The sequence below is a fragment of the Haemaphysalis longicornis genome, unplaced genomic scaffold, assembly GCF_048455015.1.
Source record: "Haemaphysalis longicornis isolate Haplotype H1 unplaced genomic scaffold, Haemaphysalis longicornis Haplotype H1 scaffold_1, whole genome shotgun sequence".
In the NCBI taxonomy this organism is placed as follows: domain Eukaryota; kingdom Metazoa; phylum Arthropoda; class Arachnida; order Ixodida; family Ixodidae; genus Haemaphysalis; species Haemaphysalis longicornis.
The window spans coordinates 149,285,622-149,301,497 of record NW_027526203.1 but is presented as its reverse complement, the minus strand read 5'-3'; the positions used below and the strand labels follow the sequence as shown (position 1 = coordinate 149,301,497).

The window sequence follows — 15,876 nt, the reverse complement described above, 5'->3', positions numbered from 1 at the left end:
TAAGTAGACACTCATACAACGCAAAATTGTGTTGCTCTTGTACCGTCCTGATTATTTTGTTAACAGAGCGAGCATACTTTGTGGTCGCTATGACAACTGGCCACGAGTCATCAAATTGTCGTCATTGGTCGATCGTATCCCAGGCAACAACCGGGCACATGAAAGTTTTCTGTAGCTCCAAATGTGTGATATATTCTTGTATTTTTAGCACGAACCAAGCCGTGAAAGAGACATCGGCGGCGTGGGCTACAATGGCGTACTATATTTGCAAGCATGCCTGTTTTGTGCACCCAATTTAGCGTGGCTGAAAAGAGTGCCTCCACCTCCGCTCCGACTGAACAGAGTGCCCACTCAACTGACCGCCCGGTGAATAGCGTATGCCTTCGTCCTAGCGAGCACGCGTGTCAGCGTACCGGAAGATGGTCATGATACCCTACGTTATGGTGGTTCCTCAAAAAGATCGTGAATGTTGTAATAGTCTGCTAAAGGCAGAGTGGCAGCTGTAGATGTCGAAATTGGCCTCCGAATGTTGCTGTACACTATTAACCAAAAGGGAGCGACAGGGGAGGGTCATTGCTCTTTTGGGGGACTAACTTCGTTGCCACAACCATTAGTTCCCTACGGGAGTAAATGCGAGGTGACGAACGGTTACTCCCCAAACCGTTCGTCCTCAACGAAAGAACGGTTGATCCCTTTCGTTACCCCCCGGAGGCGAGCTAGGAGATCGGCGAAAAAAAAAACCCGCTGGCGGGTAATCGAACCACTGCCACTCGCCACACCAACCCGACGCACTACCGACTAGGCCACGAGACTTTTTTTTATTTATTGCCTGCTTGGCGACAAAACAAAACGCACTGCCCAGTACACAAATTAGTAGCTCCGGCCACCAGTGGGCTGAAGGGAATGGCTTAAAACATCTTAAACTGTGCTAGAACATCCAGAATGGGTAACCACTCAGGTTCTTCCGGCATGACTCTATACACTTCTTTTATATAAAGAACGCTTTCAATGAAGTACTCGCACTGTGCGAGCATCCTCTTCGGCATTTAGGCCACGAGACCAGATGAAGAAACGGGCAGAAAATGGGTAGTCGACTGCAAAACGTAGTCGAGTGCAAAACGGGTAGTCGAGAGCAAACGCAACTTGCCGTCGTTGCGTTTATTGCTGGTGTCCGAATTTCTAGCAATGCCACTGCTTGCAATTCATGCGATGCTAACTCTAGACATTATTGCTGACCTTCGACTGGAATTAGGCGCTCACAAGCATAGTTTTTCCTCGTAAAAGAAAAAAAAACCAACTGCCGTCGTCGCGGCAGGAGGCTGAGTGTTCTAACGATGCACCCGCTTCGGCAAAACTTACCAAGTTCCTTACGTTCGCAACTTACCCCAGATTTCATTGGTCTCATATGTACGAGTTCATGGTTGTCTGTGCGAGAGAAATAATAGGCGGACAGGGCTGATGTTCCCGCGTTAGACGAAACACATTGCGGCACTGCGGGCTTCTTCAACTAGCGTTGGTAGACTGGACTGGAAAATACAGCCGTGTCTTACGGCTGTTGAGGCATTGTCATTGCTTTTGTACGGAAGGCGCTTATGTCGCACTAATGACATCTAAGAGCAAAGCGCTTACGTGTAGTGGACGCTCTTGATTTACCGTTGTTGTCGTCGTTGTTGACATTTATCGGCCGGTTTAAACATGTGTATTCACTACACTTAGTGAGTAAGGTTAGAAATTTTTTGCTACCTGCCTCACTGTGTTATGTGCGCGGAGTCTTTCGTTTTCCCGTATTATCGCTCGCGAGCCCCAGGTTCGTGACACTTCGTAGTAACGTGAACAAGAGGCGTTGGTAATATCGCACATCGCCGCTCCGTGCCGCGAGCCGCCTCTTCACTTAGCCAAGGCGTTTTCTGGTTATTTTAAAAACTAAAATTTGTTCCTGAGACACTATATCAAAGATTCTGTATTCGCAGCTACGTTTGTTTGCAAATTATGAAACTGAAGAGACATATGCGGCAGGTCGTATTACAACGACGCCATTACAGGGAGGAGTAACTGCTCGGCCTTTCGTCCTCCCGTTGCTCTCTAGATCGGCGGGGACGAACATTTACTCCGCGAATTATGCCCACGGCGCGCACGATCCCACAGTTACTCCTCTTGAGGAGCAACGGTCGCTCGCGAGGACTAACAGCTGTAGTTAGTCCTTTTTTCGTCCTTTTTGGCTAAGAGTGTAGTTCACTGCATTATTTCTATTTCTACATCGTTTCAGGCTACAGACTCTTCAACAGCAGCCATCTGTTGGGCTATATACCTTCTCGGCCTTAACCCTGACAAGCAGACTAAGCTACAAAAGGAGCTAGACGATGCCTTCGGACAAGGCGTTGAACACGAATACACGTCCGGAGACCTCGAGAAGCTGCCATATCTGGACTGCTGCTTCAAGGCAAGCCGGTTTCGATTAAAAGAGTTCTCAATCAGGCAGTGCAAGGGCCCAAAAAGTATGATTTTTGTAGCACGTACATATACACTTTTGTTACAGCGATGGCTCTCTTTGTACAAAGTTGAACCGTTAGCTTCCTCTTATCTAATTCGGAAGTACGGTGCCAGCGCGTTTTTTTGCAGACGGGTTGAAGTCAACACAAAGTGATATTCCAGTTTCGCGCTTGATGAGTTTGACCTAAGTTTTGCGACGGCTGGTAATACTAACTTCCTAAAAGGATATCTGCGTATACTGAAATTGAATGTCCCGTTCATTGCTCAAATCTAACTAATTAATTTTTCATACACCACAGCAACATTGGCTCGGTGCGGCCATTCAAATCCGGAATTTTTTTTCACACAATTGCAGAGGGCAAACAGACAGCTCTCAGGTTGGCAGGTAAGACTGCAGCCGACAAGGCCGTGACTTTGGCGCATAAATCTTCACCGACGTCTAGGTCACGGCTGTTCGCCCACAGAGCAACAGAGCAGAAAGGGCGCAGCACAGTAGGCAGTGCTCGTACGCTACGTACTTAGCTCCAAATCCTCGTAAGAGGTTTTCGCTGGTCTAATTTTGAGCAGAACGACTGCCATTCCTGCTGAGCCAATTGCTTCGTATGTCGCTGTACGTGGATCTGTGCTCGTCTAGAGATCTTCAGATGTCCGCGCTTTGCAAGCACGCCTTTCAGGCCTGAAACGCACGGCGCGGAGCCTATGGTACTCGCATCGGCTACAGAGAATCGAGAGCAAAGCAGGTTTACTTTTTTTTCACATTTGCCTTCTGATCAAGAAAATCACACGTAGAAGTGGCTTTGGCTTGACAAATGAAGAAAATGTACCGCCCTTACGAATTATTATTTCTGGGATTGTGATAACACCAGTAAGGCCAACAGAGGCGATTAAGTGGAGCCCTCTTCGGGATTCTGAATAAGGTGAAAACCAAATCGCCGGTGTGTCGTGATTTTGTTGCCTGGAAAAGATCCGCAAATGGTCAACATCATCTGTTTCCCTCCAGGTATGCGAGCTGCATAGCCCAAATGTAGTTTCGCCACTTGGAAATCCTCCATTTTCCCTTAAACACCCAAAAAAAGCGCTTTTCACCCGGTGCATAGTCCGCTTCGCGAACATCATGAGATGCATTCGATTGCTTGATATCAGGATCGGTTCACGGGTGTATTGTGCGCGCGAACTTACGCAGGTTCTTTGTTAACATTTATGAGGAATAATGAGGCAGAAGTTAGCCAGAGTGTATTTTAACCCCAATATCAGCTTCCAAGGGTTCTGTTACATGCATTAAACATAGCTTTTTTTAAATACCTAAAAAGCGCTAAAAAATTACCCCCGCATGACCTTTGTCGCAAGCAGGTAACGCTAAATAAACGAATGGTGTAAGCCGGATTAACGTCCAAGTAATGATAATCGATCGTGATAATGCATATTTCATGAGGAGGATATCGTGGAGCCACAACAACATTTTTAAGTGCGAATGCACTTCTTAAGCGACCCTGAATCACGCGTCCACCGCCGTCCGTCCGTCCGCACCACATACCCACTTAGGGCGATTGGCCAAGAAGAGTTCCTAATTTCTTTAGCACATACCCACTTAGGGCGATTGGCCAAGTAATCTGAATCACGCGTCCACCGCCGTCCGTCCGTCCGCACCACATACCCTCTTAGGGCGATTGGCCAAGAAGAGTTCCTAATTTCTTTTGCACATACCCACTTAGCGCGATTGGCCAAGTAATCTGAATCACGCGTCCACCGCCGTCCGTCCGTCCGCACCACATACCCACTTAGGGCGATTGGCCAAGAAGAGTTCCTAATTTCTTTTGCACATACCCACTTAGCGCGATTGGCCAAGTAATCTGAATCACGCGTCCACCGCCGTCCGTCCGTCCGCACCACATACCCACTTAGGGCGATTGGCCAAGAAGAGTTCCTAATTTCTTTAGCACATACCCACTTAGGGCGATTGGCCAAGGATCGGGCGTGAGAAGGGCTAATGCACCCGCTTAAAGGAGTACTGACACGAAATTTCAAAGCTGAGATCCGCTCTAGCAATCAAGTACAACGACAACACAAATAGGTGTCTGTGCATGGCACATACCCACGTGGGGGATTGTCCAGGAATCGGGCGTGAGAAGGGCTAATTCACCCGCTTAAAGGAGTACTGACACGAAATTTCAAAGCTGAGATCCGCTATAGCAATCAAGTACAACGACAACACAAATAGGTGTCTGTGAATAAATGCATCTTTCTTTCTTTGTAGTTGTGTGTGTGTGTGCGATCTCTCTTTCGCGAACATTACCGAACCGCGCAAATTCAACTCCTGCATTCACACTTTCACATTCTTCCCCTCGGGGAAATGCGGGGAAATTTTTGTAGGTCTGATTCAAAATATCATTTGAACGCACCACCTTTTTAAAGAAAAAGTTCAAGATACGGGAGGCACGATCCCTTCAAAGTGCAGTTTTAAAGGGCCGCATTTTCATGGTGGGGCATTAAGTTGCGAGGCAGGACCTAAGCCCTCTCACACAACTTTGCCCCAGGTCCGCAAACATAAGTTGAAAGATGACTTGTTACCTACTAGTTTACTGAAAAATAGCGCGACTCAACAGCAGGGCGGAGTGAATTTTTTTATTCAGTTCATGCTCGTTCCCAATGCTTAGAATGGCAAGTGTACCTTATGCACGGATCTAGTTGGGTCCTGTCATATATCGTGTAATTTGCAGGTCATTCGGCGATATGATTAAAAGGCAACCGACAGAGGGTATGACAAAGCTACCACTCCCCTCCGCGGAGTAGCAGTGCTTTCCCTTTACGATGTAGTTTACGTGTTACCGCTGAGCTCGTATGTCGCGGTTGTGTCCTGATATTCCCTGTTTTGTGACGCTTGATTGATTGATTACAGGGTTTAACGCGCTGACGCAACGCAAGCCATGAGGCGCGGTTGTGGAGGACTCCGGAATAATTTAGACCACCTGTGGATCTTTAACGTGCCCCGAAATCTCGTACACACGGGCGTTTTTGCTTTCCGCCTCCATCAGAGAAGCGGCCGCCGCGGCCGCGAATAGAACCCGCGACCTGTTTTGTGGCGCGCTGTTCTGGCTCTCTGCTTTTTTGTCCAGGCGGTTTTGTCGCGTGATGATTGGCCGCTAGGGGGCCAGCGGGCGCGGCGCGTGTCACGTCGACTCCGTAAAATGATCAATTTCTCTAGCGGAACTAAGCAAATGTCGGCCTGAAATTGGTGTGAGTTCACTCCGGAAGTGACGATTATCCTGCGGATACCAAATCAAGCCCGTGAGTGAACTTTATAAGACATTATTCCATCCCCCGCGGTCGACCACGCCGAACACCTCGCTAAGCCTACGTTAGGCCTTGCAGCCCAGCAGCCCGGGCGGCAGCCGCCAGCCTCGGCGGCAGCTCGCGGTCGCCGTCATGGTGATGACAGTCAATGGCATGGACATCGATCCGGCGGAGCTGAAAAAGTCGAATTGGGTGACGAAAGTGACCAAGAAAGGCAAGGAGCTCGAACAACAGGGGCAGCGAGAAAGTCAAGCTGGCGGTTCGGGCGCGGCCGAAACAGCTCCGGTCCGAATGGAGCGAAATACAAAAGTGTTTTTACAAACGTGGCCGCAAAACAATACCATAAGGCGAAGCTAACCGGCAAACAGCGGGCAGGAACATCGATCGCGTCGAACCTTCCGAGGCTGCTCCACGCGGAGGACAAAGTTATTATATGACCCAAGAAATGGCTCGGACTCACCAAGCTCTCGCTACCAGTTATCGGAAGGCTACTGAGACTATCAGCCGCCATAGAGTGGAAAAAAGGATAAGAAGAAGATCGAGTCATGATGAACGACAGGCAGGGGACGATAACCTACAGCACACCTAAAGAAGACGCCGTCAAAATGCTTGCGTTGAGACAACTACAAATCGAAGGAAAGAGTTCGAAGTTCTGGCCTACATTGCTGCACCCGACAACTGCGGCAGAGGAGTGCTACATGGACTAGACCCGAGGCTGACCGGAGAAGAGCTGGAGACTGCCTTCTGCCACCGCGCAAACCCCCCGTCATTGGGGTGCGAAGGATGGGAAACTCCGCCTCGGTGATCATCACCTTCGCCGGCCCCCAAGTCCCCAGGTGGATGCTCTGCTTCGGGGCGCGCATGAAATGCTACCTCTACAGAAAACGGTTCGAGGTGTGCTTCAAATGCGGCGAAATCGGTCACCGGTCGGACGTCTGCAACAACCCTACGGAGACATGCAAGGGATGCGGGGAACCATCGCCGACGAACGAACATCGACGCGAACCTAAAGGCAAGTTGTATGGCAAAGAGTACATGACGGGGGATTAGAGGTGCAAAGCCCTTTTCCAAACTTCCTACATTGTCAAGAAAAGACAGTGGGAGCGCAAGCTCGACGCGAAACCGCGGAAGCAAGAAGAAGAGGAGAGAAACAAAACTCGGCACCCGCGGCACGCCACAAACGAGCAGAAAGGACCAAAACCGGGACCGCTCGAGGAGCAAGCCTAGGCCACGCAGTAGGTCGAGGAACCGCTCGGAATTATTCCCTCGCCTGCCGGCGTTGAGAACTGACACATAAAACACCAAGGACTCACGTGATAGTGGCAGTGTTCGTGCAACTTCGGGATATCCGACAAGGGCCGCCCAGGATGCTAATGCGGAAATCTTATACGCCCTGAAGGAGCAGAATAGGATCCTGATGGAACAAAATGCAGAACTAATGAAGCAGTTAGACGAAATTAAGTCAATTTTCACTAAAAAGACAGAGCAGGAGGCTACACCGGCTCTGGCAGTCAGTCCTCCTCCCTTCAAGAAAATTAAATCCAGGGAGAACAAAGAGGGCGTGAAATACGAGAATAGGATAACGAACCTAGAAGCGGAATGCAACTCGATAAAGGGCATGCTCGAGTCGATACTTCAGCAAGTAGAATCGCTGGGCAGCGCTATGGAACAATGAAAGGTGAAATCCAACTCAGGGAGAACCAAATTTAATGGCTATACGGGGAAGCCCAGACAAAGCAAACGAAACGACCTCAGGATGACATCCAAATGCAGCAATAACACGATCTGCCAATGAAATTGTAGGGGCTTCATCAACAAACGTGCGGTCTTATAGTCATTTCTCGATGGAAGCGATCGCCCGGAGGTCATTGTGGCCCAGGAATGCGGGAAAAATTCAAAATTGGCAGGCTATAAATCCTATCCGGGAATCGGAAACGATACCCAGGCAGTCACTTTTGTCAAGAGAAATGTAACGGCAATGCAGCATGAGACCGGGAACACCGAAATCGACCACTCGCTGGTGGAGCTCATACCGCGCAAACGTGCGGAAAGGAATTTATACATACTAAATATCTACAGTTCACCCAAGCTAAGGAAATGTGATTTCGAGAACCTGTTTCTCAAAGTAAAAAGCCTAGCCCAGAGCGACCCTCTGCTCCTAGTGGGGGACGTCAATGCTCCACACCCAGCCTGTGGTTACAAACACACTCCAGCTAAAGGTAGGGCCCTATGGGAGAAAGTTCAACATCACAACCTGGTGCTAATCACAGACCCCATGCGACCGACGAAGCAAGGAAACAGCGTGTCAACAGACACGACGCCAGATCTGACCCTCACGCACGGTGGTATTGAGGCCACGTGGTGTAATACAGGGGAAGACCTAGGCAGTGATCACAAGATCACAGAGATCGTGGTTAGCAACGGACCCCCAGTTCCGAAAAAGCGCAAGCACAGAGTAAAAACTGGAAGGCCTTCAGGAATATATATACAGATAACGAACCTATAGAAGATATTGGGGCATGGAGTAAAAGGATACTCGATGCCACCCAAACGGCCACGGACGACCTGGAGGTGGACGAGGTGCTTGAGGTAGTCGACAGCCACCTCATCAGCCTCTGGAGGAAGAAGAGAGACATAGAGGAGAAAATTTAAAACAAGAGGTGGGATAAGAACCTCCGTAAGAGGATTGCCATCCTAAACAAACAGATAGAGGAATACCCGATAGAGCTGACAAAACAAAATTGGGGAAACATATGCGACCAATCAAAGAGGGAACTCAGCATTAAATTACTCCGGCACCTGCTTGACCCGGATAAGACTAGGTCAGAAGCGCAACACCAACTTCAGAGACTCGTTTACAAATTCAACGGCTCCTCGAAAGAGCTACTAGACGAGGTCCGCAATCGCTATGTAAGTCCACCCACTCGCGAAACTCTGCCCGACTACACAGGTTGCGCGAATGAGGCGCTGGATGCCGCCCTAACGGTAGCGGAGGTTAGAGCTGAAATTAAGCATCTCAGAACCAAAACGGCCGCGGGCCCGGACCGAGTCAGTAACAAAACGCTAAGAAACCTAAACGACGAGTCCATGTGCAACTTAACGAATTACTTGCAGAGATGCTGGAATAGGGGAGAGATACCTCCGTAATGGAAAGAGGCTAACTTAGCCCTCATTCCAAAACCAGAAAAGAAGCTGGGACTCGAAAACCTCAGGCAATCTCCATCACGTCGTGTGTAGGAAAAGTGATGGAACACGTCATCCAAACTAGACTCAGCAGGTACCTTGAGGACAAAGAGCTGTATCCGGACACCATGATCGTTTTCAGGGCCATACTGTCCGTCTGCGACGTGATGCTCCAGATTAAAGAGGAAATCATAGAGAAAGTTACCCAAGACACTAGAGTTACCGTTGACCTAGACGTCGCTAAGGCTATTGATAATGTTAAGCATACCGCAATCTTGAACAACCTGAGCTCACTAAACGTAGGTGTGAAAACATACAGCTATGTGAGGGATTTTCTCTTTAACCGGATTGCGACCATAAAGCTAGGGGGAGCATCCCTAGAAAACATACAACTAGGAAATCGGGGCACGCCGCAGGGATCGCTCTTATCCCCTACCCTTTTCAACATCGCCATAATAGGGCTCCCCGAGAGACTAAATAAGATAGAGGACCTACGTTACACCATATACACAGACGACCTCACGTTATGGATCAACCGTGGCAGCGATGGGCACATTGAGGAAGTCCTCCAAAAAGCCATATGCGAGGTCGAAAAATATCTAAAACCAATAGGGCTAAATTCTCTGCTGAAAAATCGGAGGCACTGTTCATTGTTCCGAACAATGTTAGGTAGGCATCTCGAAACAATTATGACATAATGCTGAGAGCCAGCGGAAGACCGATACCCGCAGTTAAACGCATCAGGGTACTCGGACCACACGTCCATGCAAATGGCAAGAACCCAGAGCCAATTAGGAAACTAGAAAACAGTATGGAGAAAATCTGTAGAATGTTAAAACGCATATACAACAAACACGGTGGGATGAAGGAAGCAAACCGCCTGAGGCTGTTTCAGGCCTTTGGCGTTAGCCGGATTCTGTTTGTTGCCCCGTTCCTGAAACTCACCAAGGCAGAGAAAAGCAAGTTAAATATTACCATAAGAAAAGGAATCAAAAGTGCGTTGGGTCTTCCCCCGAACACCTCGACGGCCAAGATACTCAGCCTAGGCGTCTCGAACACCCTAGGCGAGCTCATCGAGGCGACCAAGGCGTCGCAGCAAAAACGACTGCTAGGCAGTAGAACAGGTCGGAGAATACTAGAACGACTGGGCTACAAATCCAGAGACATTGCTAAGGACATGAAGCACCTTCCTAAGAATGTTCGAGAAAAGCTAACAATATTGCCCCTGCCCAGGAACATGAATCCGGCATATCACGAGGGCAGACGTAGGAATAGGGCCACCGACCTGCAAATCAGATACGGAGGCAGCCCGGACGTCCTATACACGGACGCCGCAGAACACATAGGAAAGAAAGCTTACACGGCAGTGGCAGTAACGGAAGACGGCGTCCCGCACTCATGCTGCACAATACTTAGTAGCGACACGCAAGAAGCAGAGGAGGCTGCCATCGCCCTGGTGCTGACTAAGCCAGGAACGAGGGTGATAGCGACTCTAAGTTACCCATTAGAAGTTACGACCGAGGCAGGATTTCCAATGCTGCCTGGAAAATGCTCGCGAATGCAAAAATGACAGCCGAACAGGTGACGCTTATTTGGGCTCCAGCTCATCGGGGTTTCATCGGGAACGAAAAGGAGCATGCGGCCGCCCTGGGTCTTACGTTCCGGACGATCGCCGAGGATGCGCTAGACCCGTTTCTACAACCATCCCCGAGGGTAGACGAACTTGGAAATTTTCACGAAATTACCCAACATTATAGACTAGCGCGTAAGGTACTTCCCCCGGCTAATCCACAGCTTAGCAGGAAAGAAGAGGTCTACTGGAGGAAATTACAAACCGGGGTCTTCTCTGCTACTCAGCCGGACCTCAAGCACTCAGCGCAAAGTCATCAGTCTCGCCTTAGAAGCCACCGTGTCCCAAGGGATCCCGGTCGACTGATGGGGGGGTGGGGGGGCACGGAGTTAACTCTGTGCTTTTGACTGGTGCAAATAAAGTTTCTCATGCATGTATTTCGCGTGATTCTCCGGTGCAGTGGCCATTAATAAGAAGGCCCTCCGTCTAACGGGGACGATGGTAGAAACGCGGAGCTGTCTTGCGTGCGAAAACCAAATGGCGAAGTGCGATAGTCAAAGCCGCTGCAATAAAAGTAAAAGCGGTTTCTATCAAAGTGCAAATGACCTGGGAGTCGCAGTCCAAACTAAGACAACTGCAAACGAATTCCTCACGAGAAAGCTGAGCATACTTCCCGCAATCGTCGCCGTTACACCATCGTCGCAGTCCGAGATCGAAACTGCCAATGTACAAAAGCAAAGTCCACCTTAGCCAAAGGCGCCAACGCTTAGCCAGCGCCCTCGCAACGTATCAGATAGACTTCGGCTTCATAACGCGACGGACATAGTTTCGATTTCAACCAGGAGGAACGTTTTTTTTTTGTTTCATCGGCATCACCATCATCCTGTGCCCTAAAAATGTGCAAAGTTAGCTTTACTGCAGTGCGTTTTGATTACGACGCCACCACCAGTAAGACCAAAAAAGCTTCTATTTAATAGATTCTAGGATGTTTATCAGCACCATGGAGTTCGTCGCGTCAGAAAATTTGATTGCTTTTTTTCGCGCAGGAAGCCACCCGTCTTTGCCCGCCATTTCCTATCTTTGGTCGAGAGCTGACAGAAGATCTCGTTATAGGTAAGTGTGCGGCTTGTTTTGGCTACATTAATTAAAAGTTATTTGTTACAAATATCCAATATTACTGTAGGCGCAATCGGAATTTTACAAATTAATGTCCACTTGCAAGAACTCGCGCTGCCATTGACCAAGTGTCCGCCGGGAGAATCAACCCCTTGAAGATTTGACGACACGTCTCGCACTTGCCGCTTCTTCGCGTCACCTCAATTCCTACCCATGGGTGGGACCCATCCTCTTTTTAACTCCCGCTGCAAAAAAAAAAAAGGCATCTTGAAAAAGAAAGGGAACCTCCGTTAATGATCAGGAGCTACGTTTAACCTCGAAGTGTAGAAGGAAAAATTGCCAATTCAGTTTTCGTGAGGAAAAATCTGGGGAAGCTTGCGCCCATGCGCAATACTTGAATCGGGAAGCTGTTGTAGGTGAGCATTGATGGATACATAGTCTCAGTAGGACGGCCTGCCTTTCTGTTCGCGGCCGCTTCCTCGGCCATGCGAACTATCTGCGGTCGGGCCACGCCGAGAACTGCGACGACGTTGCGCGCGAGGTCTCTTGTACGATACTAAGCGCATGCGAACGATGATGTGTGCTCCCGCGCGAAGGGCTCTCCTACGACACTGAGTGCATGCGCATGCTCCTCTCCAGTGTTGGGGCGGCCGCTATCTGTGTCTTTCAGTTGTAAAGTGGGTAATGCGACAGGTGCGCGACGCCTACGCGATAGCGTTCGTCGCGGGGAGTTTTCGGCGTGGACGCACCCCGAACTTACGGCCAGTAACAACACCTCCGCTGTTAATAAAATTACTTCTTCGAATTAACCGCTTTCCCAGCCACGGCTCAGGTTCTGCGAAACGACGCGGAAGCGACGTTTATTGTAATTTTTGGAAGCAAAATTTACGATGATTTTTCAATGGAACAAAGTAGCGTATACACAAACGTTTTTAGGACTGCCTGAGAACGGCACAGACCGAACCGAAATCTGCTCTTGGTGCTAACAAATGCTGCGATAGCTGAGGAACCATATGCTATTTTGACCAAAGTTAAATGCTTCGCAAGTTATCCTGATGTGCTGGAAGCAGGAACAATCGAACCATGGGGTCATTTACTAGCTCCAAGCACCCTTGTGCAGTGATCCCCCAGTGCTACGGGTGAGCTTATGAAAAGGGTTTCTATATCCCACTATAAATAAAAATCATCATGCTCAGAAGTTTCATTGCGGTAAATGAATGCCTCCCTACTGAGAATACAAACTGCTGAAAGAAACAGTTTGCCCTAGAAAGACAATTGGAGGCGGACGTCTTTCTGGCGTTCTTCTTTGCGAAGATGTTTTTCACTTTTTGTGTGGGGTGGAGCGCCTGCGCCGGTTGTTGATAATAGTAAAGAGGCGGCTTTCCCGGACACGGAGGCACGGGTATAGCTCGCACCTCGCGCTTGTGACAGTGACTTGTGTTCAGCCCCAGGATCGGGCGACGAGCTGTGTGGCTCTTTTCTCCGCCACTTTCCGCGACATCTGGTGCCGAAACCCGGGATCGAACCAGGGACCTTTAAAATGATGACGTTCCCACAATGCCAGGGTCACCAGAGATGTAGGGATCGCCATGAAGCAGTTCATCTTGCTAATCAGTAATAAGGTTGATGTAGTCCAGCCAGCCGCAGATGATGAACCGCTGCATAGCCATTCGCAGCATCAGGCACCACAGGAGCAGGCCGCTTACCGTCATCTTGGGAGTAGCCTTCCAGAAGGCTACTTGCTGTGGCCAGCTTCGCTTCCTTCACGGCTGCGAGCTCTCTTTTGCCAACCTCATGAAACAAGGTGGTGTTCATGATGGCATTGTCGTGGTTGGTAAGCAGTTCATCATGATCGCGGCCGGCGTCAGAATAATGTTCAGTACGTTGATCGCCTCCCTGGTCGCCTCCTGGCCTGCCGTATCATGCGGGATCATACGGAAATCCTCCCTGCTTTTTGCACATTCTTCGGTTAAGGAGCCCCGTCATGTGCCCCTTGTATGTAGTTGCGTAGCCAACGAAGGTTACCACGGGTGGTAGCTGGTCACCGGTGGTCACTTCTCGCCGTGAGCTGCAACGCGGGTAAGGATAGTGAGCTCAGCCACAGTGTCTCCAGGGCGATTATCGCCGCAGCAGATAGGAGAACTTCCAGGACCCTTTCGAGGTGCGGTCGAGCGCGGCCATTGAAGCTTCCTGGTTTCCCTTCACGAGTCCTCCGTAACCAGGTTCATTTGATAGTTTGCGGGATGCAAATCGGCACGCCGGTGCACGGATCAGCGCTGGAGATACCAGGAGCGATAAACGCCAGCGGGGGTGCCAGTGCAAATGCCAGCGCCGGGGGAAACACGGACACTGTCCTTCAAGTGGCAACGGCGCCCGCTCGCGACTGTCACCCACGTGATGTTTTAGCAGGAAACGTCAACGAGTGGCAGCGGCGTCTGAACCGTCGAAGAAAATCAAGTGCGGTCGGTCTGGGATGGCCAGACCGACCGTTCCCGGCGCTGGCTTCTCTGCTTGTGTTGGCCCATCCAGGATTCTCCGCCTCCAATCAGTGCACCGGAGCTTCGAATCGGTTCATACGAATCATCAAGCGAACCTGGTTGCGGCGAAATCATGAACGTAAACCAGGCAGATTCACTGACCCCACTTGGCGGCCCCCTGAAAACGTCCTGGAAGTTCTCGAATCCGCTACCACGATCGTCGTTTCACAGGCGCTATCGACCAGTTCACCATCCCGATCCGTGCAACTCTCGATAAGGAGTGGTCACCTGTGACCAGCTACAAGCCACGGCGCTCTGCGCAGACTACACGCGTTCCAGCCAGGTGCACACGGCGGAGCACGTCAATCGAACACAGGCGCCCCTGCAGCGCGAATTCCCCTATGACCGCGGTGGTTACGGCGGATCACGAGGCGACTAGGGCGGCGATCGAGGCACCGGGCATCACCCTCACGCCGACTTTGACCAAGATGCGCAGCTTGCCGATCGGCGAAGCTACGGCATCAGCCACACTAGGATGTGGACTAAGGTGGGCGGATAGGAAACTTGTCCCAGAAAGCTCGAGTGAGCGAGTGAAATGACTCTGAATGACATAAAGGTGACGGGCCGGTCCCTGCTGTTTCCAGTGCTCTGCGTGGCAAGACTGCAGTTCATCACACGCAGCTGGCGAGATTACGTCGATTTGAGATTGATGAACAAGTGCGGGTTGGTCTACTTCGCGATGTACATCACGTTTTCTGATTCTCGCAATTCCACCATTGGGAGTTCAAGAACAGCATCGTTTAGTCAAAGCCAGTCTGCCACAAGATGCCCTGTGCAGTGACCATCTCTCAGAATATCGCCATATCGAATTCACTCTGAAATTGCGATGTTCAAGATGTACTGAGCTGAACGAAGCACATGTCTGTTCATCCGGTGTAGGTAGAACGTTTTTTTGTGTCTTTGGTACGGAGGACACTAGGGTGTAGGATTGCCTTAGGCCTACTACTTATCCCGAAACGTGAGCTAGCGGACGGATATCCGCATTATCGTCGTATACCTGCCCCTGACCACCAGTTCTGTCTATAAGACATCAGGTCATCTACTGTCGTTGAATACCGCCAACTGGTGCTTCCTCCCGCTCAACCAGCGCACCTGGGCGGCGGGGGACTGTGTTGATGATAATAAAGAGGCGGCTTTCGCGGTGGCGGTGGTGGTGGCCCGAAAAATGGCGCATGCCCACTTATCGGGATTGACCAAGAAGATATCTTTTTCCATTGTAATCAATCATACGATGCAAAATAATGGAGCAGAAGAAAAAATTTAGTGCAGGGTCGCACGGACGTAGCTCTCTCCTCACGCTCGTGGCTCTGGCTTGTGTTCAGCCCCATAGGGCGACCGGCTGTGTGGCTCTTTTCTCCGTCGCTTTCCGCGACACCTGTTACGAGACGGGTGAAACTTCTGAGCGAATGGGCGTTTAAATAGATCGCTTTGACAATGAAAAGGCCCTGCGAAGGTGATATCGTAGGATGTTTTCCAATAGGGTTGCTGTAATAAAGGATTGAATTAAAGTTGATTAGTTTCTCCCGCCATGGTTTCTGAGTGTGTGAGGGGCTGCGTGACGGATCATTCTGTCGCGATCCGATAGCGAGGCTCTTTCACGAATTTTTTTCAAGGATGGGGAATTCGGAAATGCCTGCCTGGCGATCCTTCCGGCGTATGTTTAATAAATGTGTGACCCACTCCTACGGG

The 15,876-nt window shown here is 50.0% G+C and overlaps 1 protein-coding gene across 1 annotated transcript in view; it reads left to right on the top strand.

Annotated features, from left to right (window-relative positions):
- LOC144137907 (cytochrome P450 4V2-like) overlaps positions 1–15,876 on the top strand; it is an 84,489-nt gene that overhangs the window by 59,146 nt on the left and 9,467 nt on the right. The window contains exons 9-10 of the mRNA XM_077669927.1: positions 2,267–2,440; positions 11,581–11,647. Coding sequence (XP_077526053.1) covers positions 2,267–2,440; positions 11,581–11,647 — 241 coding nt within the window. The remainder of the gene's footprint in view (positions 1–2,266; positions 2,441–11,580; positions 11,648–15,876) is intronic.